Below are 25,914 nucleotides of genomic sequence, written 5' to 3' on the forward strand. Positions count from 1 at the left end.
CTTTAACCCACCCTCGCTTTGTGTCCATGCGTATGCTAAAATTGCATACAATGCCTATCTTCGATTTTCAACCGCCAAAATTTCGGTTTCTACGATGTGTCTAAATTTTTATAGTGAAGTCACACTTTGTCTTGTTAAGTGCATGATTTATATCACAAAGCGTTTTATTTTTATTTTTTTAAATACGGTAGAATTGTAATTTTGTCAAATTCAGTGTAAATCCAAACATGCATCAAGTTATTTTTGTTGGATTTGGAGCTTGATCTACTTAGCTTTTAGATTTGGAACTCTCCACTCATAGCATTTCACTACAACCAACCTCTAGCCTCTAGCACCACTCACTTCAGCGTCCTCATTCCTGGTACGAATTGGCTTCTTTGATCTCATCCAACATTTTTTGGCTTATTTTTCTTTTATAAACCTTTAATGCATGAATGGACACAAAGTCATGTTGTTTTCAAACTGTTTTCGATCCTAGACCCCCCCTTCCTTCAACAATCCCTCGTTGTTACTCGTAAACTCACAATTCTCTCGTTAAATTGAATCTTTGGTTTGTTTGAGAAAAGTTAGTGATCCATTTGTCTAAATTTTATTCAACCTTTATTTGTATGAGCCATGTCAATAATGTGATTATTGGATTCCAATGTTTTTTCAAATATCTATGATATTATTATGTAGCTGCATAGCAAGTGTTTGTTGAAATGTTTATTTGGTTCACATATATGTATAACTCTATCACCAGGACTAATTTCTAATTAACACATAAGTCCACTTGGTCAAAGAGAGAGAGAGAAAAAAATAGCATACTAAGCAATGGTTAGGTTTTTTTTTTTTTTTTTTTTTTTTTTATACATACAGGCCTAGTGACTAAAAACAATATAGGGTTTTTTTTTTTATAAGCAGACTAAATTTTTCCTCTTTTATGAAATTTAGAGTTAAAAGAATTTTGGTTTCCTATAAATATTTCAAATTTTATTTTTCAGTCCCTCTAAAAAAATTTAAGAACAATATTATATCAATGTCTCCCACAAAACTTTAGAGTTTTTTTAATAAAATATAAATCTAAAAACCATACTAATTGTAATTAGTTTGCTTTGAATTTAACTTATGATGTTATTTCTACTCTTTGTTTTGTTCCTTGTTTAGTTGATAGAACTAATACTCGTTTTCTATGTGATCGTTAGTTTATTTCGTTGTGTTTTTTTAGGAATAGTTTCTTTTGTTAGTGTTGGTTGAGATTGTCCCATTTATCTTGTTGTTTGGGATTATCCCGTTTATCTTCATATAAACAAAATTTACTTCTTTTTATTTTTATTTTTAAATATAATTAATTAAATTGATATAAAACAATTTTATCCTATGAGCACCCCATCTACGAAGATGTTGTAAGATATTAGTTGGCGCTAGCTGTGACCAACTCGCAATAAAAACCTTCTATATGTAACATATTAATATAATAATGTCAAATCAAGTAAAGATTTAGATTTCTTGTTTTCCAATAAACCCATCATGTCTGCATTTTTATTATTAGTACAATTGAATTAAAGATAAATAAAATATTACAATTCCAAAATATTTAGGGGCAATTTTGTAAAATTATAATGATAATAAAGTATTTCTATATTAGAAAAAATAATGTCCATAATTGAAAAATAAGATATGTTAAAATCAATATTAGAAACAATGAACCTTTTCTAGATATATACATAAATAGGGGAGTAAGGGCGACATATACACACAACTTTTACAATCGCTCTTCATTTTTAAACTTTTTTTTTTTTTTTTTAGTAGGTCATTGTGTGAAACGGGTGGAGGAATCATGGGTCGTCGCAAAATTGAGATTGAGATCGTGAAAGATCCTAACACGAGGCAGGTCACATTCTCAAAACGTCGAACAGGTTTATTCAAGAAAGCAAATGAGTTGTCCATTTTGTGCGGAGTAGAGATCGCTATTGTTGTGTTTTCTCCTGGGAATCGACCTTACTCTTTTGGTCACCCAGGAATTAATGTTGTTGCTGCCAAGTATCTCCAACAAGAGCCTGAACTAAGTGATTCCCTAGGGAACCCCTCCTCTGATGCACCTGATATAGAGAAACTGAATCTAAAACTTGTTGAGGCCTCCTCTGATGCACCCGGTATAGAAAAATTGAATCTAGAACTTACTGAGGTGTTGACACAAATTCAGGAAGGTGAAAAGCAGAACGAGACCCATGATGAGATTCTAAAGCAAGACAATGTGATGAAACTCTCTGAGCTTAAAGAATTGAGAGATTCGTATAAAGAGCTTCACGATTTGGTGAAATTACGTCTTAGTGATATCGAGATATCAGTATGCATGATGCTTTTAGCTCAGGATCCAGTGGTAGGAATAAAAGAAAAATCTGCAAGAAAGAAAAGAAGAAAAAATTAATTCTTTACAACAACTAATTTTAATTTATGTTCTACTTTTTTGGTGATAGATTATATCTGCATGTCTCTCTGAAACCTTGTTTGGCATGTCCCACACCGTTAAAACGAAGCAGGAGAGAAAACAGTATCAGTGATGAATAAAGTGTATCATTTTATTTATTAGTAAAAAATGATTTCGGTACCTAAGGTTATTAGAAATGTTATTATTTGTCATAATTTTAAACTTGATGTCTCGTTACTGATTTATAACAAGGGATTTCATTTATTAGAGAAGAGATATATATATCTTCATTTAAATCTAGAAAATACAAATCATGGAACATATTATTAATCTTGAGTAAAAGCAACATGCAAATTTGTATGAAAATCGTCAGATTTCTTATTCTTTGTTGTCGTTTCTCTCTCTCTCTCTCTCATCATTTAGTTCGTTGTTTGATTTTCATTGGCTGATTTTAATTTGATAGACATTATTTTATATTCTAGATTCATGTGTTGTTGGAGTTTTTGTTAAAAAATAAAAAAAATTCTATTACATTTTATTTTTTGTGATAGATAATATTTTGTATTGAATTTTGACCCCAAAAAAGCTATGTCGTGAAGACCAAAAAAAAAACTGTCTTGAATAATCCCAAAAGACAGACTTGTGTCTTGTTACATTTAACATAATCATATATTCATATAATAAAAATAAATTTAGAATAAAATTAATAATCATAGTAAATTTTTAATTAGAAACTAATTATAGAAATTTGATTACGATGTTTCCATTCCTCTTTTTTAAAAGGGACATGAAAGGATTTATTTTTTATTTTTAGAAAAGACATGAAAGGAAGTTAGTGACTAATTATACAAATTCAACATATATAAATAGTTGGAATTTTTTTTTGACACATTGGTTGCTAAATTTTTTACATGCATAATTACTTAATGGGTTTAAAGTTAAATGGCCGATCAGATAGAGAAGTTGAATAATATTGAAAGATCTCATGCCAATAAATTATTGGTATGAGATTTCTCAACTTAAAATATTTAGAAATCTCATGCCAATAATTTATTTGACTGACACTTTGTTTACCCAGTTTTTTTTTTCCTTCACAAAGACAAATTTAAATTATAATTCTATTCCTAAACAAATCTCAATTATTTAAACATACACACGTGACAATATACATCATTTAAATATTTTAATAATAATACTAATACTTGACAACAAAAAAATAATACTAACAATAATAGTAATAATAATAATTCATCTTCTCGTTCTACATTTTTTGTTTTATTAAATGAGTGTGCATGAAGATTTAAATTTAGGCTTGCGATCACAAGTTCATGTTTATAGACTAAAAAGTGAATAAATAACCTAAACTAGTTATAGACGGTCAAAGATCAATGTCAAAAGAAAAATATACAAAAATCATCTTACGCAAGTCTAAGTAAATATTTGGATTTTTTTTTTTTGAGGTATCTTTTTAATCGCGATGCAATTTTAAAAAAGATCAAGTTAGCCTTCAATGTTCTAATATTTTTCCAAAATTTTTACTCACAAATTCAACGTATAATCAACAAATCCACTTTTGAGAAACTCAGATTAGAATATGCACCAACAACATAACTCAAAAAGATACCCGCATTAATCGAAGCATTTAGCATGACATTCACACCTCCCACAACAATGAGAAACAAGAAAGGTGAAAAGGGATCCCTTAACGCTTGCCCATGCCATATTGAGTTCGGACTTCCACTAAATAAAATTAATGTTGCTTATTTAGCACAATGCATTTCAAACTTAAATATTTTTTCTATGATAGATTCCATGTATCGGAGATAGTTCTATTCGAGTCACTTTGTCGATTACTATATATAAACAAATCTTCCATTAGACATTTGATAGTACGTGTGTGTGTATATATATTGACTAGATTTTTTATCCGTGCTCCGTTCGAGTTTATTGTAAAGGGATTGACATACGAATAATAAAATGCAATATATAATTGGTAACGGTGAAAAAAATAAGTTGTAAGGTCACGTCTTGCCATTTGCAAAACTCTAAATATCAAAATATATGATTTTTGTGTTGTGTGTGAAATTTTTACACGGTTTAGGTTTTTTTTTTTTTTAGAGAAACACATTTAGGGTTATATAACCAAGTTTACATAGTGTTTACACTGATTTTCACAAATATTGGCTAACACATAGAAATTAGGGTAGCCGAGTTTGCATGGAAATTAGGGTATTCTGGTTGTAAACGTATTAAATAAGTGTAGAAAATATTGTAAAAAAAAAGGCAACATGATAGAATGAAATAAAGGCATGAAATTGGTTCAAATTTTTTTTTTTTACAAAATATTGTAAAAAAAAAAGGCATGAAATTTGTGCGATGAATTTTTCTAGTATTGTGTACAAAATATTGTCAAAAAGAAAAAGGCAAGAGGATAGCAAAAAAAAGAGGCAAGAGGATATGAATGAAATTTGTGCGATCCATTTTTTTAATATTAAATCAGTGTACAAAATATTTCCTTAAATAAGAACGTGTACAAAAAAAAAGTATAAAATATAAGGCATCAAATGTGATCATTGTTATGCTCATAGTTTATAGAACAAACGTGCAACATCAAATAAGTGTAGAAAATATTTCCTTAAAAAAAAAAGGCAAGAGGATAGGAATGAAATTGGTGTGATGCATTTTTTTAGATTGAATTTGTTAGGTTAAATAACTGCAAACCTAATAAAGCAAATGAGCGGGAAAAAATTAGGTTAAATTGATGCAGACGTAACAAAATTAATAAATAAGGACATATATAGATGATATGCTAATAGTTTACATATAAATATGATATTATAATAAAATGCATCGCACCAATTTCATTTCTATCCTCTTGCCTTCAGTACTTTTTAACCTTTTTAATTTGGAACCCCTGTTGTATTAACATGATTTTGTTGAAGGTAAAAAATCTGCTACATATTATGAGGCAGAAGGCTACACATTCTAAATTGGCAGGATGAAAACTTTTTAAAATTTATGTACTAACATATTATATATTCTCTCGATAACAATGAGAACTTGAGGGATTTTTAGTTCTGACATTTTTTTTTTTTTTAAATCCATTAGACTAATAACTCTATCTAAAAATTTTGTGATGTTTCTTTCAAATCTAAAATTGTGTATGTGTAAAGGTATGTTGGGATGCATAGTATTTAATTTGGATCACATTTGATTGGTCAAATAATATTCTGAGATCACTTACTTCTCATTTGCCAGAGTTCATACATCAATGAGCTTCTTTTAATACTTCAGCTTAACCATATTGATCACTGCTTCTATTTGCTACTTCTGGTAATTTTTAAATCAGTGTAGTTTATTTGCTAATTATATTTGTTTCAAATCCCATTTTGATTAAGTATGTGTCGCGGTGACTGCATTTGTGTTTTTCAGTTGGCGTTCTTTGTGTTTAGTGGTCAAGTGTTTAGTGGTGATATAGAGCACAAACAAGATGGGATTGAATTCAACCAGGAGGGGACAGATGCTGATCAAGACAATGATGATGTTTCCTTGATTGAATTGTTCACACATGATTAAATAACTGAACATATTAGAAGTCTGAAAAAGCAATCTGTTCAGGTTAGTATTCCTCCTTCCTGAAAATTTATGTTGTGTTTTCAATTATCTTGATCTGTTTAGGCCTTGCCCCTTCTTCATCAAGTAATATGAATTGAGTTTTAAGATAGTTTTCTTTGACTACGATATTGTATCAAGAGAACATTGTTTGTCGATTTAATCCCATCTGAAAGAAAGAAGTGTCTCCATGGGATATCAAATCAATATACTACTTTATGTGATGACGATGATGTACATATCCTAATAAATATTGGGAGGTGGTCCTTTGGAGATGCTAATTTTATAAAAAATTATGTTTTTGTTTCAGGTAAAACTTATTCAGAAGACAATGGAATACAAAGCTGTCTGTGGTTAGTGAGACGAAAGCTTTAAGGTTGTGACTAGTGCGGTTTTCAGACAGCAGACTGTTGTGGTTCAACTGTGTTGGCAGTGGTGATGTGCTGCGGTTTGCTACCTATGGTTTTCCTTTTTTAGCTTTGGGAGGGACTGTTGTATGGGACTTTGGTTTTGTTAGGGACCTGTATGGAAATGCACTTATGCGTTTGTTGAAAAGCCTTGAATTGCACTATGAAATTGGAGGGGATTGGAAACACTACTGTACATTTCGGTGGTAATTAAACATCCAAAATCAATTTTAATTTAAAGTATCCAAACAACATCAACTTGAAATAATCACTTTTATATATCAATTCACATCAAACACACTTTTGACTAAAATCAATTATTTTAAACTCAATTATGTCAAAATCAATTATCGTCACCGCCGTACCAAACACACACAATGACTTTCACCACACAAAAAACAAAAAACAAATTGACTTTCACCACACAAAAAAAAAAAACAAATTGACTTTGAAGCATAACTTTCAAATAGTACATCCCTGTGTAATTTAAAACACCATAATTAAGGTTATTTTTTTCCCATACATGTTCTTGTTTTAAAAATGGCTGGCGGGAATGGAGAGTGGATTCTGAAAAAATAACCCCGATTGCCATTAAAAAAATATTTCAATTCCTTGTCTAATCTAATACTCCTAAATTTAATTAACTTATTTTATCTACATCTACAATATCATCATCATCATATAGTAAACCCACCAATGCTGTGATCAGCATGTCCTCAATTAGTGTGTATAAATTAGTATGAGAATAATGTTATAAAAAAATGTATGAGAAAAAACAATTGGTTATTTATTCTTTTGGTTTGATATTAATGTCTGTCAATTATTGTACATACCTTTCAATTTCATATTTAAATTCTTAATAGGTGTTGTAATAAAAATAAATAAATTATGAGTCCTGCTAACCGGTGCCCCGGGACACTGGTTAAGCATATCATAAGAGAGAATTATTATCCTAAAAGAAAATTGTTTTTGACTTTATTATAAATTAATTACACAATTTCAATACATTAACTACTATATAATTTCCTTTTTTATATCCTTAACCAGTGCCCCCGGAACACCAGTTAACATTTCCCATAAATTATTGGTAGGTGCATATCATCATATGATCAAAATCAGAAGTTTCTTAGCACGCGGGTCAGATGGTGACTTCCCAAAGACATTGCATCATTTGCAGGTGAGGTGAGGATATATATCAAATGAATGTTTTTGTGTTGAGTTGATGGACCATCGCATTGAATTAAAAACAATTACACGGATGAAATTGAAATAAAAATATGGTGAAATCAATTTATACAAATTTACCTTATATGCATAACAATAACATGTATTATACTCATGTACTTATTTATAGATGCATCAATAATTTAAAATTTCAACTTAATTATAAAACAAAAATATATAAAATCATTATAATAAAGTGTCATGCTCATCAAACAACATAAACTATCCCACCAAATCATAAAAACATCTAAAAAAACAAAAAATTGACAAGTTTCTAAAGTTCTTTTTTATGGAAAGTTTCTAAAGTTATTAAAGGTTAAAACAAATCAATAAAAAAATTCTTCCAAATTGGGTAAAACTAAAATAAATTAACTCGGGTTAAATTTATGTTTCACTCAAAATTGATTTGACAACCAATTAATCTAATCGAAAATTCACTCTTAAAACTGTAAAATTGGGCAATTTTACATTTTAACACGCAATTTTAACAACAATGATAGACATTGTATCTTCACTAAAAACCTCAAGATATTAGATTTATATGTCGTCTCACTTGTATGTTTAAAGGAGGAAAAAAAAATCATATACATTTAAAGTTTAAATAAAAAAAAAAATGGGACATGAAGATGATTATATATTTTTAGTTGACTATAATGATTGCGTCAAAAAAAGAAGAGACTATATATGAAGACGAGCAAACAGTTCACTTGAAATGCATTATTTCACATGGTGGCATCTCAATCCAGTCCAAATGCACATTCCATTACATGCTAAATGTATTAATTATTCCAAAATTTGTAGTTATAAGAGCCACACTAACTATTGATCAAGTAGGTAGCAAATCTCTGCATATCTACGAGATCAAGAAACAGTTTTATATTTCAGATGATTGAAAGAAATTATTATACACTTCTGATAAGTTTGCTTCAGCGATGAAAATGTAGGAAATGTGCGTCCATCAAGAAGCTGTAATTAGATTGTGTTTGGTTATGCAGTAATTAAAATTAGTTTGATAGAATCGAGTTAAAAAGAACTGATTTTGAATAAAAGTGAATAGAACTAAAGTAAATTTATGTTTAGATACATTCACATAAAATTGGTTTTTATCACAGGAGCAAGATCAAGACCGATCTCTTGCTGCCATAATTCTTTGGAGTTTGTGGAAGAGTAGTAATACCAAGCTTTGGGAGGCTACAAACACTTCACTGACCCTCATTGTCTCTTGTGCTTATGATGTGCTACACGAATGGAGCTGCATGCAACGAGCTAAGCATCCGGCAAGCCCCCAAGATCAGCAACGGACGTGGACCAAGCCACAGGCCGGCCACATCAAATGCAATGTTGACACGACCAATTTCCATAATAACTCTATTATGGCTTATGGTTTATGCTTTAGAGACTCAACATGATCTCTATTATTAATTAAATCTAACTACTTGCACTTATCTTCTGTCTTAGACGCGGAATCCCTTGGTCTTCTCCACTTTCTCAAAATGGCGATATCCAACGATTTGCATAATGTTATGTTTGAAACGGATAGCAAAACTTTGGTAGCTGCGCTTCAAGCTCTCAATGTTCCATGTAATAAATTTGATGACTTGGTATCTGAAATATGTAAGAGTCTCTTATCTAATAATTTCGACTATGTAGTATCGTTTATAAAGAGACAAACAAATATGATATCTTATTATATTGCTAGAACCATATTATCTCATCCTAATCTCATATCTTTCATGACATATCTTCTTCTACTTGATATCCCTTGATTATTAATGAAATGTAGCACCTCTTCTTTGATTTAAAAAAAGTGAGCAGCTCGCTTCAGAAGAGTCGGGTCCGTCTCGAGAGACCTACCTACCTGTTAGTTGTCGTTGCTAGCCAGTGACATAGTGCCACGAGCTATTACGTGATTGTCACAAATTTAAAAACCGATCATCCACTGTTTGTTTTAAATCTAATTGCTGGTTTGCAGTTGCAGCGAGCCCCACAGCCAGGCTCCACCATCGTTTACGTCATGTCAATGTCTCACTCAAACCTCCTACCTCAAACAAAATAACATTATTCATTATTCCATCTATCTAATCTATCCATTCTAGCAGTATTCATATACTAACCAACCAGTATTATTATATTATCAATCACTCACACACACACACACTGTCACACATAATAATTAACAAAACAAAATAGGTTTGTCTTCTTCTATGGCGAGCAGCACTGCACACCATTCATTCATTCATGAATCAATCATGATTCAAAGTATTTCTCTCGCGGTTTTGGTTTCCTTTCCTAATCAATCATGATTCTATGTCTTATTATTATCATTTATTTAATACTTCTGAATTAAGAAATGAGAATAAAGTATATCAATTAAATAAAAATGAAAACAAACAAACAAACAAACCAAAAGAAAAAGACTGATTCGGTTTAATTTCATCGTCGCATAAAAAAAAAAAAAAAACGGTTGAAGCGGTGAGAAGAAAAGACAAGAACAATGGTCCATACACGTGTCCACCATCACCTAATCTGTCTTTGAGAGAGAACCGTCAGATCACCAATCAATTGAGACAATGAAAACGAAAGCAGAGACCAACCAGCACCGCCGTATTATAAAACCAAACCTAATATAAGTCAGTAATAATATAGAATTATTGTCGAAACCAAACACAATTCTTCAACCCTTTCTTAACCAATTAAATCATTCTTCATCGTTTTCATAATTCTCTGTATCTGTCTGTCTACAGCGAAGGAATGCAGAGAGATGAGAGGCCATTGCTATCGGTTCTCTCCATCTGAAGTTGTAAGCATTCTTACAAAACGAATCATTGGCGGTAGACATTGCCACCGCAAACACGTTGAAGACGGTTGATCTATTCTCCATCTTCATCTCTTCTTCCTTCATATTTCTTCTATTACTTTGTAAATACTAACTATGTGTGAAAAGGAAAACCCTAACTCTCACTCGGCTCTGCTCGATGGAAAATACGAGCTTGGTCGAGTACTCGGTCACGGAACATTTGCTAAGGTTTACCACGCCAAGAATTTGAATACTGGAAAAAACGTAGCCATGAAAGTAGTTGGTAAAGAAAAAGTGATTAAAGTTGGAATGATTGAACAGATCAAAAGAGAAATCTCTGTCATGAAGATGGTCAAACACCCTAACATAGTTCAACTTCACGAAGTCATGGCTTCCAAATCAAAGATCTATATCGCCATGGAACTCGTTCGCGGTGGAGAGCTTTTCAACAAAATCGTCAAAGGTCGACTCAAAGAAGACGTTGCTAGAGTCTATTTCCAGCAGTTGATCTCAGCCGTTGATTTCTGTCACAGTCGCGGTGTTTACCACCGTGATCTCAAGCCGGAGAATCTCCTCCTCGACGAAGACGGTAATCTCAAAGTCTCTGATTTTGGTCTCTGTACTTTCTCTGAACATTTGAGACAAGATGGATTGTTGCATACCACATGTGGTACTCCGGCGTATGTTTCGCCGGAGGTTATCGCGAAGAAGGGTTACGACGGTGCTAAGGCTGATATTTGGTCTTGTGGTGTTATTCTTTACGTTCTTCTGGCTGGATTTTTACCGTTTCAGGATGATAATTTGGTTGCTATGTATAAGAAGATTTACCGCGGTGATTTCAAATGTCCACCGTGGTTTTCTTTGGAAGCTAGGAGGTTAATTACAAAGCTTCTAGATCCGAATCCGAATACAAGAATATCCATATCGAAGATAATGGATTCTAGTTGGTTTAAGAAACCGGTTCCAAAGAGTATAGCGATGAGGAAGAAGGAGAAAGAAGAGGAAGAAGATAAGGTGTTTGAATTTATGGAGTGTGAGAAATCATCGACGACAATGAATGCTTTTCATATAATTTCACTATCAGAAGGATTTGATTTGTCTCCGTTGTTTGAAGAGAAGAAGAGAGAAGAGAGGGAGGAGATGAGATTTGCAACGGGTGGGACGCCGAGTAGAGTGATATCGAAACTGGAACAAGTGGCGAAGGCGGTGAAATTTGATGTGAAGAGTAGTGATACGAAGGTGAGACTTCAAGGGCAAGAAAGAGGGAGGAAAGGAAAGTTGGCTATTGCAGCGGATATTTACGCGGTGACACCGTCGTTTCTGGTGGTGGAGGTGAAGAAAGATAAGGGTGATACTTTGGAGTATAATCAGTTCTGTAGCAAAGAGCTTCGTCCTGCTTTGAAAGATATTTTCTGGACTTCTGCTGACCCTCCAGCTGCTTGATGAATTTTTTCATCATTAATCATAATGTTTGTTTAATTTACTTATGTTATGTCTCATTCTTCTCTTTGTAATAATTCTTGTTTAGGAGGAGCTTCATGTGTTGTTTTAATTATGTATGTTTCTGCTTTTGTATCTTAATCGACTAAAAATTCCTTGTCTTGTTTGTGTGTGATATTAATTTTATGTATAATAATTGGTTTTTATTTTTGTTTGTTTTAGTAACATTTTGCTTCATCCGTCGTCTAGACTTGATATTATTGAGGAATTTGATTTACTTGCTTCAACCCGTGAGGGATTGCATCAACTTGCTAAAATATCATAATTTTGCTTCATCCATATACAATCAAGATTATGAGGAATGAATTATTGGTTTACACCACCACCATCCCAAATTCCCAACCCGTGAAGGATTGCCTCAACTTGCTGAATATCATATTTGAGAGGCTGCATTGAAGAGCACATGGATGGGACCAAACTCACTTTGAACATGTGCATGTCATTTTCTTCAACCATAAGTTTTGTGGTCTTGATGTTTTTGATTAAAAAAAAAATTAACTGTTTCTTTGATAACTTTTTAGTTCACAAATTTTATTACTCCATTTAAATGAATTATAAAAATATATATATATATTGAAAAAACATTAAAGAAAAACATCAATTTTTTATTTTTTTTTGAAAGAAGATAAACATCAATTATTGAAAGTCGAGAACTATACAATTATTGAACATAGTTGGTGAAGAAGAAAACATCAAAGAAAAACATTTGTGGTCACTGCATTATTTGGTACTCAGCTTTCACAGCTTTAATACTTGTATTTATGTGCTTTATATGTAGGTGAAGAATGATAATGAGGGACAAACATGGTCCCATATTATTATGTGCTTTATTATGCAATGAGAAAAGAGAACTCATTCTCTCTTTGATTTCAGTAACGATACTGATTTATAAAGTTTGTACAACTAACCTTTTTCCTCCTATACAAACTAAGTTAACTGGTAGGTTGTTACTGATTCAAATATTACAGCTTGAATTGAAAGAACCATCTTACTTTAGGTGGAATGTCCATTTTAAAAAGGGAAAAAGAGGAGGTAAGAAAAGTAAAATCTTGGTAACATAATTGAGCGAACTATAAACACAAAATGTCATATCCTTTATTAGTTGCTACTAGCCTGCAGTCGCAATTTGACACATTAACACAATCGGTACATTCGTGGTGATTAGATTGAGATCGAAATGTTAAGATTCAAAATCAATATTTTTTATTTCAAAAAATCAAAATCGGCATTGAATCTAGCCATCCAATCGCGATCCACTAACTGTGTAAGTATGCCAAACTTCAGTTTTGACTGCTGGAAGTTAGATCTGACTAAATTTACAGCTTCATGCTTAACTACACCAACCAAGGATTGAAGACGGCAAATAGAGATGATAACAATTAACATTATCTACCTTTTAGTTTATTAACCAGAGTCCTCAAATCAATTGGATGGATGACATAAGCCAACACAACAAACTATTATGCATGTTATAATGAATTATTAACTAACTAAGAACAAAAGGATCCAATGAATACATTTTCACAAAAAAACATTCATATCTGTTGCTGTCCTGCCAGTCTGTTGTCTAAACTATGTATGCTACCCACTATGCACCACTACACCAACTTGTGCATTTTCATCAACAAATTGTCTTCTGCGAACCACAAGTTCATTCTTTACATCACTTTGGAAATCTTGTTAGTCACCAAACATGATAGATGTACTATTATGACATATTTGTTTGTTGTGCTAGTGCAACCCATACTTTGGAACATTGAAAAGGATCCATTCCCAAAGTCACACTGATGAAATAGAATAGAAGCATGTAAATGTGCATCTTCTGTGCTCCCGTTTTCGCAATCACTTGGCATCACGTACATATGTCTGATAATGCAAACCTGCGAATTCAAAATTTAATACCGAAGCCAAAACAGTTTAAAGAAGCTGAATGATAACATTATGATCATTAACAAACAATAATAATAGTATTAGCAGTACCATTCAAATAACTAAACCACAAAATAGACTCAACAGACAACTAGAATTCAAACCTCATCCAAATATCACTCAATAAATTAATGCAAGATAAAATGACACAAGATAGTATATCACCATGTGTTGCAACTTTAAGACTTGAGTATCTCATGTGACATGCAATGGAGCAATTTTAGAAAATAAGTTATTTGACGAGGTTAGCAAGTTGAAAAGGGAAATCAAGCAATCCAAAATTCCAAACAAAGGAAGACAATAAATCCTAACTTTTCCAATTTAATGTGAAACAAATCATATTCTTGACGTAAGGGTATTATTCGCTATTTTATCTCAACATCATAAACACATGGATTCAGAAATGGGAAGCCAAGGAATAGAAATCAGTTTCTTCCACTCTTGAGTAATGAAGGGTTTCAAAGAATACGCTCCATGTCTAGCAATTCTTGAGTAATGAAGGGTGTTGAAGAATACGCTCCATGTCTTGCAATGAATAGAGATAATTAACATTTTCCTCTATGATGTTGTAACTAATTTGTAAGAATCATATTCCAAGACCCTAAATTAGCTTTCTACTTTTCTATTATTTTGAACCCTAGAAAACTATAAATAACATCATACCAATATAGTGGGAAAGCTTTTCATTCCTCATTATTTTGAAGAAATAGAAATGTAAAACCTGATAATTTTACTCTGCTAAGCAACCACAGAAATGTACTGTGTATATAATACATAGCTATACTCAAGCACATGATCACAATCCACCACACACTGTTCTAACTTTACAATGGGAATAAATGCTCAATTTTATTGCATAAGGATCAAAATCAATTAATTAAAATAAGGTAAAATCTTTTATTCTTGTTTGATTCCTAGTCAAATTAATCCAGTTGAAATGGAAATAAAAAGAACAAATTGGTTTAGTTTTATATCACTCTGATGCAAGTGCACGTTTAGTAACAACATTAAACAAGGAGTTGTTTCAAAAGGTGAATTTCAACAAGTTTAGCATGGAGCCTTTTATTCTTTTGACTTTGAGATATATAAAACCCATTGGTAAGTCTACATCTAATATTCGAATCACCTGGGAAGGATGAATGCTTCCCTCAAAAGTACAACATCATAGTCATTTATGTGGTAATGAGATAAACCCTTGATATTTTATTTCTCTATGTAAGACATCATGGTCACATGGTCTTGTAGACATCCCAAGTTCAAGACCATAAGGCTTTAGAGAGCATAATAGATAAATATACATATTACAATTTAAAGTAGTAACATGATAACCTAAACTTCTAGGAGTGGCTAGCTCATTGAGTATAATCCATTTATCCGTGTGTGTATACTTTAGCTCATGAGTAAACAACACTTGCATCACGAGCATTGCATGTAATTTCATTAATTAAGCAGAGAGAGAGCCAATTTTAACAATATATTCTCCAACACACTTTTTCCAATACACTTTTATTACTAGATGAAATTTATGTGAGTCCTATTTAATCATGAGCCATACACTACATATTATGTGGGAGTCTAATAAAAGAGAGTATGTTTCGAGAGCATGTTAACGACATTTCTCTTAAACCAAAGGATAAAGGCCAACTAACAAATTTTACTTAATAAAGTTACGACTATGATAATGGTTATGAAGTTTAATTGAAATATACAAATTCTAACCCAGCCAGACTCAAGTAAATACAAGTTATAACTATTAAAGACAAAATGCAATTGTTAGAGGGTAAGGCTTCTCCTATCCAAAATTCAAATTTTGAGCAAAATAATTAAGTTTTTGTAATGGAATTGCCACTCACTTACCAGAGCTAAGTTGACATGCTTGTTCCTCTAGCAACAAAGCTTGAGAAGTAGTCCGTACCATTATGTATGATTTATATCAACCACTTTGAATCTAGCCAAATTGTGGTTAAATTCCTGGTTATATACCGGCCGAATTTTTTATAATAATACATTTGGATCCTGGAATAAGATATCTCCACGTATAGCATTCCTTGTGACCTGCATATATATAGCCTGTAGTACTGCATTTCATATAATAACATCAGTAGATCATAGATCTTATGTTACTTTGTCAGTGTTCACGTTTTATGTGTTAGTGCTCAAAACTTCCTATCTTTTCTATCATGAATTTCAGACAGATGAGTCGTTTCCTTATGTGATGATGTACTGCACATAGGTGTATCGCAGTTTGAGGATTAATACCTCTTAGCCTGATAATATGGCTAGTAAAATAGTTAAATGAGCCACAACAAAATACTAATACAAGTGTTCCAGATCAAGCTTAATATTAAAAAATTACCAATGCAAAATTTGGTAAGAAATCAAAATCCAATTAAGAATAAGATTATGATTTATGAATAGTTAAATGATCTAATCCCATAATAAAAAGACATAATTAAATTTGTAATATTCTAATATGAAATGTATAATAAAATCCTATCAATTTGCATTACATTTACTAGTAACGCTAGCAACACAATTTTTTGGCTACAGTTTTGAATATATTTTTAATCTTATTTTTCTTATTAAATGTGAAACAAATCCTATTTATCCATTTTAAATGGGAAGCAAATCCTTTTCTTGATGTAACGGGCTAACGGCATCGTTAGCTACTTTATCTAACCATCATAAGCACAGAAGGATTCAGAAATGGGAAACCAAGGATAGAAATCAGTTTCTACCTCCCTTGAGTAATGAAGGGCGCCAAAGAATACTCTCCGTTTCTAAGGCAATGGATAGAGAAAAGTAATCTTTTCCTCTATGATATTGACATATTGTAACTAATTTGTAACAATCATATGGAATTCATAGATCCTAAATCACTTTAATACTTTTCTATTATTTTGAACCCTAGAAAATTACAAATAACATCATATCAATATAGTGGTAGTGACAATGCTGTTCATTCCTAATATTATGTTGAAGAAAATAGGAATCTGTAAAGGCTGATAATTTTACTCTTCTGAGAAACTACAGAAGTGTATATAATATATAAATACATTCAAGCAAATGATCACAATCCACCGCACTAACTTTCCAATGGGAAGAATTGCTCAAGTTTTGTTATATAAAACCCATTCGTAAGCTTTACCTAATATTTGAATCTTCTGGGATGAATGCTTCCCTCAAATGTAAAACATCATAGTCAGCTATGTAGTAATGAGATAAACCCTTTGCTATATCCAATTTCTCTTTGCTAAACTAAATTTCGAAACAAGACAATAGTCGCACGATCTTGTCTAGCTCATAAGCTATAAGAGAGTGTTATAGAAATATATATTATATTATGATTAAAAGTTGTAAGATAATAACTTTCTTTTTGGGAGTGGCTAGTTCATTGAATATAATCCCTTTCTTTTTGGGTATGTATACTTTAGCTCATGAGTAAGCAATACTTACATCACGGGTAATGAATGTAACGTGCCTTCATCAAGTTAAGCCTTGAGGGATAGCCAATCCCCACAATATATTCTCTAACACGCTCTTTTCACATGAATCCTATTAAATCATATACTATATATATTTAGGGATAATGATATATATCGCGACATACCGGCTCGCGAAATTATCACGACAATTAGTATGCATATGAAGTGGGTCCTATTTGCTTTCACTAAGCCATGTATTTAGTCAAATGGAGGATAATCCAACGGCTGCATTTGATTCGTGATTGGTTCGCTATATATAGCATCGCCGTATATTTATTGGGGCTCTCATATAAATGAGAATACGTTAGAAAGTGTGCTAACAACATTTCTCTTAAACCTAAGGATGAAGGCAAACCAACAAATTCTACTTAATGAAGTCATGACTATGATAATGGTTATGACATTTAATTAAAATATATTCCAACACAGATAGACTCAAGTAAATACAAGTTATAGCTATACTAGCTATTAAAGACAAAAATTAAATTGCTAGAGGTTAAGGCTTCTCTAATACAATTTTCAAATTCTGTGGAAGGGAACTAAGTTATGGTAATGGAAACTGCTACTTACCAGAAAAACTTTCCAAAAGTTGACATGCTTAATGACTACTTTTTATCTAGAACTGAGTTTGAGAAGTAGTCCCTACCACTATATTTGATTTTACAACCACCTTTTAATCTCCTTAAAAGAAAAACAACCACCTTTCAATCTAGCCAAAATAGTAGCTATATTTTTACTTATACACAGACCTACTTTTGATAATTATACATTTTGATCCTAGAATTAAGAGATATCCACATAGAGCATTCCAAGTTACCTGCATTAGTATATCCCTCTGTATAAGGCTTTTCATATAATAACCTCAGTAGATCATAATTATCTCCTCATGTCATGTTAGAGTGCATACAGGCATATCTACTGCTATTTTACAGACAACTTGCTTACCAAAACCAATTGCTATGACCACAGCCTGGTAACATAACGAACCATAGAAAACGGATCATCTCCTTAAAAACACTCCCTACTTGGCTTAAACTATTTTGGAGGAGGGTTATTGGGGATGTCAATGCCACGTCGTGTTAACTGTTCTCGGAGCACCCCCCAAAAAAAATCAAAAGTCCATTATTTTGGAATGTTTTGACTTCTGTTATTCAGTTTGGTATGCAGTGTGTAGATGGTTGGGGTAGCCCTTGCTAGTGACTCCACATGGTATGTTACACCTGTTATAAAAAAAAATGGACCAATCACAAAGTATGTTCTAAAAAATGTATTACTAGCAATCCCCTTATATTCATTAACTACCAACCCCCTTGTATTCATTAATTGCACAAACACTTTGCTAACAATGATAGTTTAAGACTTAACAAGGAGTGATATGCTTATTTATGTTGTAATACATAAAATGGGAGTCTCACCATTATAGTAAAATGCCACATTCATCTATCTTTTTCATAAAAACCCATTATTTTAGTAAAAAAGGGTGGGGGTCCTCCTTTGGACCCCATAAAATGATAAAACTTTGCAAGTGAACCAACAATATACTTATCATCATAAATGACTGTAGTTTTAGCCTAATAAGATAAACTGAACCACATTTTTATTGTAACAATCTTCTGACTTTCCATTGTTCTTATTATCTTGTTTGGAAAAAAAATACTCTACTGCATAGTTTTTTTACTCTTTAGTGAAAAATAGATAGGCAAAGGTTGATGGACTGTATATCAAGATAGGCTGAGCTTTAAAATGGAACCTGGTCATACTATAAAGTTACATTGGACATTTGAGTTTTAGGGAAAGAATAAAGATCAAATCTAATCAAGTGCAACAATGTACATCACTGTGTAACAACAACGGAGACAGGGAGAGACAGCAAATATGTTGATAACTACTTCATTTCTATGTTTGAGAAATCTGAATTAATTAACTGTTATTTAACTTGCAGCAAATTTTGCACATATGCGGAGAATCCAAAACGTGAAATTATTTATTCCATGTGTATAAAAACAATATATTTAAATGTGAAGAAATTAAGTCTTAAATTCTCGTTCTTATTAAAAAAAAAAACTTAAAAGTCTCATTTCAAATAATGACAATAAGGAAGTTTGAACCTTCTGCAATTGTCTATAGCCTCTCATCACTAACCCAGTGGCTAATTAAGAAATTGAAAGTGTTCAGGATAGCAAGTAAGGCAAAGAGGCCCAATGGTCTAACCTCCACTAACCTATATACATATGTTTATTAGTTAATTAGTATTTATGTACTTAACCTAAAAGGAGATTAATCAAACTTTCATTTTGATTAATGAACAATTTAATCATTTTCTGTAGATTATGTTTTCTTTTACCTTCAAAAGAATAAAGCATCCACATTTACACTATCATCATAAATTTGAATACTGATACAATGAAAGTACAGAATTCCCGCGTATGACCATTGCCAAATTCTTAGTAGGCTACATTGCTACAAACTCGAATAAACAACAAAATACATAAAAAGAATTTTAGTATGAAACTGGGAACTTGGGACACGCTTCATCTATTAAATCCTAAGCGATTATAAACTCCATTTCCTCTAGCCTGCTTCATTTCTTGGTTATAGATTTTTAACTTCATGCATGATGATAATACGGATATCAATAAATCATCACAGTCACTTCTAATGTAATTAGTCCTGATCATTGAGTGTATACAGGTTGTTTCGCGGAAGTACTTTTTGGTTAAGTCAACTGGAGTTTTGCTTGTACTATGAGTGGTGTGTCGCTCCTTTAGAGTTTATATCTAGAGAGTAATCTTACCAGTTTATGGGGAGTTTTTTTTGTGTTTTTGATGATTCCCATTTGTATATGGGTTGGAGTACCCCTTGCACTCCCTATTCATCAAATTTGTTTTGTTGTTCATAAAAAACTTTAAGTGCAAACTAGAAGTCCTTAGTGATAGAGACTACTTAGCTATTATTTCAGTCCAAAAGAGTGACCAAGATATAATTCAATTTCAAGTTTGAATGATTATTTTTGGCTTAAACGTACTTTTAGCCCCCCAACTTTACAAACTTGCAATTTTGGCCCCCCCAACTTTAAAATGGCACTTTTTGCCCCCTATCTTTAGCCCCTTTTGCAAAAGTGATGCCCCCGTTGATTTTTACAAAGTCAACGCCAATGTTGGGGTCCAAAATCACCAGTTTGTGTAAATTAGGGAGTCAAAATTGGCAGTTTGTGTAAGTTGGCGGCCCCAAAATGCAAATTAGCCTAATAATAAAATACACATGTGGCATTTGAGTCATTAAATTTGGTGTTTGCGTATGCATTGACCTGATCAAAATCGAGGGGGATGTCACCTTTGCACAAGGGGCTACAGTTGGGGGGCCAAATCCCCAAGTTTGTAAAAATTAGGAGGCCAGAAGTGCGATTAAGCCGTTATTTTTTTACATATTGTTGGGGATTCTAGGGCGCATCTGGAGCAACATTTCAAACCGTGGACCACATTATGTGGTCACAAGAGTAGTGCTGACAACACTCTCTTTAACAGTCACTCTTTTATCGGGTTAAATCAAGAGGAGTGTTATTTGAACAACCAATTTGATGACAACTTATTTGACAACCATAATTTACAAAGAAAAAGTAGTATTGACACGGAAACCGTAGCAATAGAGAGATAAAGTGAAAAATAATGTAAGTATGAAAGATAAAGTTGTCATAAAAGTTGTCACCAAATGGATGTTGAAATATCATTTCTCTTAAATCAATGCGTGTCCTATACTTTGGAAACGGGGTCCACATAAAGTGGTCGGACCAACATTGATTTCAATCAATAAATTGGTGAATGTTAGAGAATTTTGAAAAAATCATGTTGCTAGCACTCATCGAGGTCAAAATATTGTGGTTGTGGCATGTCTGCAAGCGCATCAGGCCGCAATCGTGATGTGATTGTAAATCATAATAAAAAGCACGTCACAACACCATAATGTCCGCAGTATAGTTGACCCAACAGCTGCAGTGCGCCGCATCAGGCTGTAATGGACTTTATAGTTCTCACAAATTATTTTTCTATCTTCTTTTTTCTTTATATCATATACTTCATATTTTTAAGTGATAGCTAGTTTTCAAAATCTAAAGTGATATATAGTTGATAATGAGATATATATGTGATTTTGAGAGAGAAAAAAAGAGATATGCGAGTTATAAGAAAAGTAATAAATTATAGTATTTTATGGTAATGAAAAATAAAATCTCACCACAATGATCGCAACACCTGCAATAGCGGTATCCACGGCCGCAATTTAAAATCATGACTATCATCTAGAATCTTAAAATATAGCGTGTACAAGTCTTTTATTTTTTGAATAATATGAGTCATCTCTGTTATATTTCATTTATCTAACTCATTCTCGATCGATGTGGAACTAAATATTCAAACTCAAACACATAAACTATTCTTATCTAACATAAACTATGTAAGGGTTTATCAACCATACCCATCTCACTCAATCAACTTTGTTTCTCCTCCCTCTTTCTCTCTGTCTCTCTCTCTCTCCCTCTCTCTCCATTGATTACCTGATGGTGAAAATTGAAGGAAAAAAAAGTAGAAAATGATGATTTGGAAAAATAGGTGACCTAACCTGTATTATCAAGGAGGTTGGTGCTTGATGAACTCCGGTTTCACTGTATATATCCATTCCCGTCCACACCTAGCTAGCTAGTACAAGGGAAAGAACAAAACAAAACAAACAAACAATTACCATATTTAGCTACAATATACAAAGAGACAGAAAATATATGCATCATTTGATTATGACCCATCAAACTCTTATTATTCCCAATTTCTTACAGAATAGTGTATATTAAGCACAAAATCTGGATTCGAGAAGATGCATGTAAGAAAAAAAGGGTTTAATGAAACTTCATTCACCCCTTAATAGACTAAATTTTCTGTTAGAGAATGAATAGTAACAAGGCGTACCTTTGATTTGAGAAAGAGAAACTCCATTTGGATTTCGGATAATGAAATCATGAAAGACAAGTACCATAAAAAGCCACGCTTTGATCTACTTCCATGATCACAATTGCAGCATAAATAAATTAATATTATTCTTTTATATTATTATAATCAAAAAATAGTAATCATAGAATGAAGCTTACTTTTCCTTAAAAAAAATAAAAATAATGGGGATTATTTTATTTTATTCTAATTATAATTTGCTCATTGTTTTATTTAATGAAAAATGTTAGTAATTAATTATAAGATTAATTTTTCTCTTTTGTCTGGTTTTCAACCTAAACCTCTAACTTCTTATCATTAACTCAATCTAACTTCCTAATTTACATATATTGTTTACATGCATCTAATCAAATCACGCTTTAAAATGATTTCTACATGTTATATGATTGAATGTATGTATAAAACCACACTATATAATATCTCTACACAATTTATGTGGTAAGATATGATTGAATGCATGTTATAAAATAGTTTAAACGATGCATAAAATTTAAATGGTGAAATATAATTGAATGTTGTATAAATTAAGCAGATAAAAATTAATTTTTTAAAAGGACAAAATTTAGGTGTATTTCTTTAAGAATTTTTTGTGTTGTTCTTCATATAAAATACTCATAATTACCTATGATTTCTCAAATTCACAATTTTCTCAAAGTTTATTATAAACACAAATGATTAATTTTATATGAAGAATCACCCAAAAACACATAAGTAAACGCAACTAAGCTTTATCATTATTAAAAAAATTAAAGTACAAATAATAGAGAAACGTATAATTAAAATAAGACACAAATATATGTAAGTACATCTCATATAGTAAGGCTTTATGGGATCTATGAACCAAAAAACAAAAGAGGTTCTATGGACATATGATATGCAAGGGAGCTAGTTTGAACCAGCATTTCTCAGTATATATTTATTGTGTGAGTTTCACCGCTAGACACATTAAAATGAAAATATTAAGTCACAAATACATGCATTATATTGTTTGGAGTAAAACTAAATTGGAATCCTTTAAACATTGTCTTTTGAAAATTGTAGGTGAAAAATATACAATTGGGAGAAAAAATTTAACCAAAGATAGTCTTCATCAGGTTCCACAATAAAAATTAGTTATTACAAAGACGATGAATATTTCGCTGCTTAAAAAAATTAATAAAAAATATGCACCCAAAAGAATAGGGTCAGAATGAAATAGATAAGGGCTTCAATTAAAAAAAAAAAAAAAAAACATGAATAAAGGACTTGATTATTCAAAGAAAAAAAAAGATAGATAAGGCAATTGATCGAACTTGAAACAAGAAGATTCACATATCTTGTTTAAAGATAAGAGACTTCATTTTTCGGCAAGCACAAGTGAAGGGCAGTGAGAGAAGACTTGGTGAAGAAAATTACAACAATGAGCCAGAAGATGGATTAATGGAGTGGAATCATCAGAAAACTTGATTAAAGAGATGAGATCTATGGAAAGGAAATGGAAAAAGAGACACAGAAAGAAATGAAGAGTTGATAAGATGACAGAAAGAGAAGTGAGCACGCACCAAGAATTGTATGCTATCATACAATCACTGCAGCATGTGCTCACTCTCTTCTGTCAATATCTCTACTCCACTGTGTGTCCCCTCTTCTAAATATTCAATAGCATATAATGGCACTGGCAGAAGCTACCACGTATATTAATTGTTCATAGCAAAACATCCACAAATGTTGATTCACTCTTTCTTCTCTATTTTCTAATTTCTACCACTCTAATGAATGAGTCAGATCAGATCTGCAAACTCATCCTCCTATTTTTGGCACAGTCCTATGCTGCACATACCTAAGATTTCAACTATAATATCTATCACTCAAAATGGCCTATTTTGATCTATATGCATTAGGGCTCTTTGTTTTCTTGCTTGCTTTCTATCTCTCACTCTCTCCCTATCCTTTTCAACCAATATTGCTCAACATTTATACCAACCAAACCCTTTTGCATTTCTTTTCTTTTTCATTTGGAGGGGAAAAAAAGAAAACTTTTTGACTTTCTATCCACCTCTGTAGCTAGCTAAAGTTACTTATATAATTAATTAGTTGTCTTTAACCTCAGGTTTTAAAAAAATATCAATGTTATTTATAAAAAATATAAGACACTAACATCAATACTTGTACATATATAGTATAATTAAATAAAATATGAATGTTATTTTTCAAATATCCTAATTGAAAATCAAAATATACATGTGCATCTAAATAGAACAATTTGTTCCATTGCAAACAATTTAAAACCATATATGATAGTCTTTCATTCTTATTCATTCAACATCCAACACACCTTAGTGCACCTTTAATGAGTTATAGAGAAAGACGAATAGTTCATGAGAACTTGAGTGTGTATCCTAGCTAAAATAATTACGCTCTCCGGTCCTTATTATAAGAAACATTTGACTTTTTAGGTTCATTGAATAAGTAATGCATCTCGTTATAAATATAGACTAGATACATCACTTACATAATGAACCTAAAAAGTCAATTGTTTCTTATAATAAGGACAAGAGAGTATTAATCAAGGTTTACTTACGTCCTGCCGAACTCCAAATTATCATGACCCCTTATGCCGTAAGAACCTAGTAAGTTAAAACAAAAAACAAAAAAACTCGCATCAAACATCATTGCTTCGACATGTCTCTAACGCCTCTGTGTTTGAGATGTGTTCAAAGAATGTCAACTATGTATGGAAGCAAAGGAAAAAATATATATTTAAACACTTGTTTGAGTTGTCGTACAATGGGCTAGTCTAAGGGTCAAGTAGTTCAAGCTAGGGTTTTTTAGTCCTCAAAATTTTGGACCAAAAAATGGCCTCAATTTAATTATTTTATAAATAATGACAAATTAGTTATAAATGTTGACCGTTGAGTTAGTCATGGCGATCCTATCTATCCTCGGTTCAAACTTAAACTCGGCAAAACTTGATTTTTTATTTTATATTATTGGTATAAGCTTTATGTTATGTATTATTTTAAAAAGCCTCGTTATAAATTTTATTGAATTGACTTTGGTTGTACAAGTTTCTTACACCGACATGTGTTGAACACAATGACACGCTTGATCTGATAGGTGTATGTACTTCACTTAGGTTTGTTGGAAGAGAATAGAATCTATAGATGGATGCTTGGGGAAGGTGAAGCTACTGTTGATCGATACGTGGTGGTGTGATATATGTTTTTATATAATTTTTTCCATTTGTGAAAATTAAAGTGTACTGCTTTTTCAACTTTGTGAGGTTATTACTATTTCAGAAGAAAAACACGGCAAACAGGACAACTTATGATATGATATAACACAAATGATGAGAAAGACCGTGTACTTTTAATTTCAAATTTCAATACTATAATTTAGTTGAATAGATCTAATCAACTTATAATACAAAAATTTCATGCGTCCAATCCACACAACTGCAAGACAGTGGAAGAAAAAAGGACAATGAGGGAACGGAATGAAAGGGTAGATGTCGAGTGTCTATTGGCTTAGAAATAGGTTAAGCCAGGTGTCAATATACAGTTGGTTGACAAGAATT

The 25,914-nt window shown here is 31.9% G+C and overlaps 2 protein-coding genes and 1 long non-coding RNA gene across 6 annotated transcripts; 2 read left to right on the forward strand and 1 right to left on the reverse strand.

The window, feature by feature from the left end:
- Positions 1-1,434: 1,434 nt before the first annotated feature.
- On the forward strand, positions 1,435-2,545 carry LOC11439559 (agamous-like MADS-box protein AGL29). The gene has a single exon (XM_024781040.2). The coding sequence runs from the start codon at positions 1,820-1,822 to the stop codon at positions 2,408-2,410; it is 591 nt and encodes a 196-aa protein (XP_024636808.1). The 5' UTR covers positions 1,435-1,819; the 3' UTR covers positions 2,411-2,545.
- Positions 2,546-10,274: 7,729 nt separating this feature from the next.
- Positions 10,275-12,100, forward strand: LOC11440415 (CBL-interacting serine/threonine-protein kinase 6). The gene has a single exon (XM_003610291.4). The coding sequence runs from the start codon at positions 10,586-10,588 to the stop codon at positions 11,891-11,893; it is 1,308 nt and encodes a 435-aa protein (XP_003610339.1). The 5' UTR covers positions 10,275-10,585; the 3' UTR covers positions 11,894-12,100.
- Positions 12,101-13,314: 1,214 nt separating this feature from the next.
- Positions 13,315-24,378, reverse strand: LOC25494287 (uncharacterized). 4 transcript variants are annotated; one of them, XR_003011117.2, is made up of 5 exons: positions 23,651-24,378; positions 22,320-22,404; positions 21,979-22,055; positions 15,737-18,584; positions 13,315-13,830 (listed from the first exon to the last, which is right to left on the reverse strand). It is a non-coding gene; the product is annotated as an uncharacterized lncRNA (long non-coding RNA). The 4 variants fall into 4 exon arrangements; XR_005645693.1 differs by having other exon boundaries at positions 15,737-15,957; positions 18,182-18,584; positions 22,320-24,362; XR_003011119.2 differs by having other exon boundaries at positions 21,979-22,051; positions 22,320-24,378.
- Positions 24,379-25,914: the final 1,536 nt, after the last annotated feature.

This window comes from Medicago truncatula, chromosome 4, assembly GCF_003473485.1.
Source record: "Medicago truncatula cultivar Jemalong A17 chromosome 4, MtrunA17r5.0-ANR, whole genome shotgun sequence".
NCBI classification, from domain to species: Eukaryota; Viridiplantae; Streptophyta; class Magnoliopsida; order Fabales; family Fabaceae; genus Medicago; species Medicago truncatula.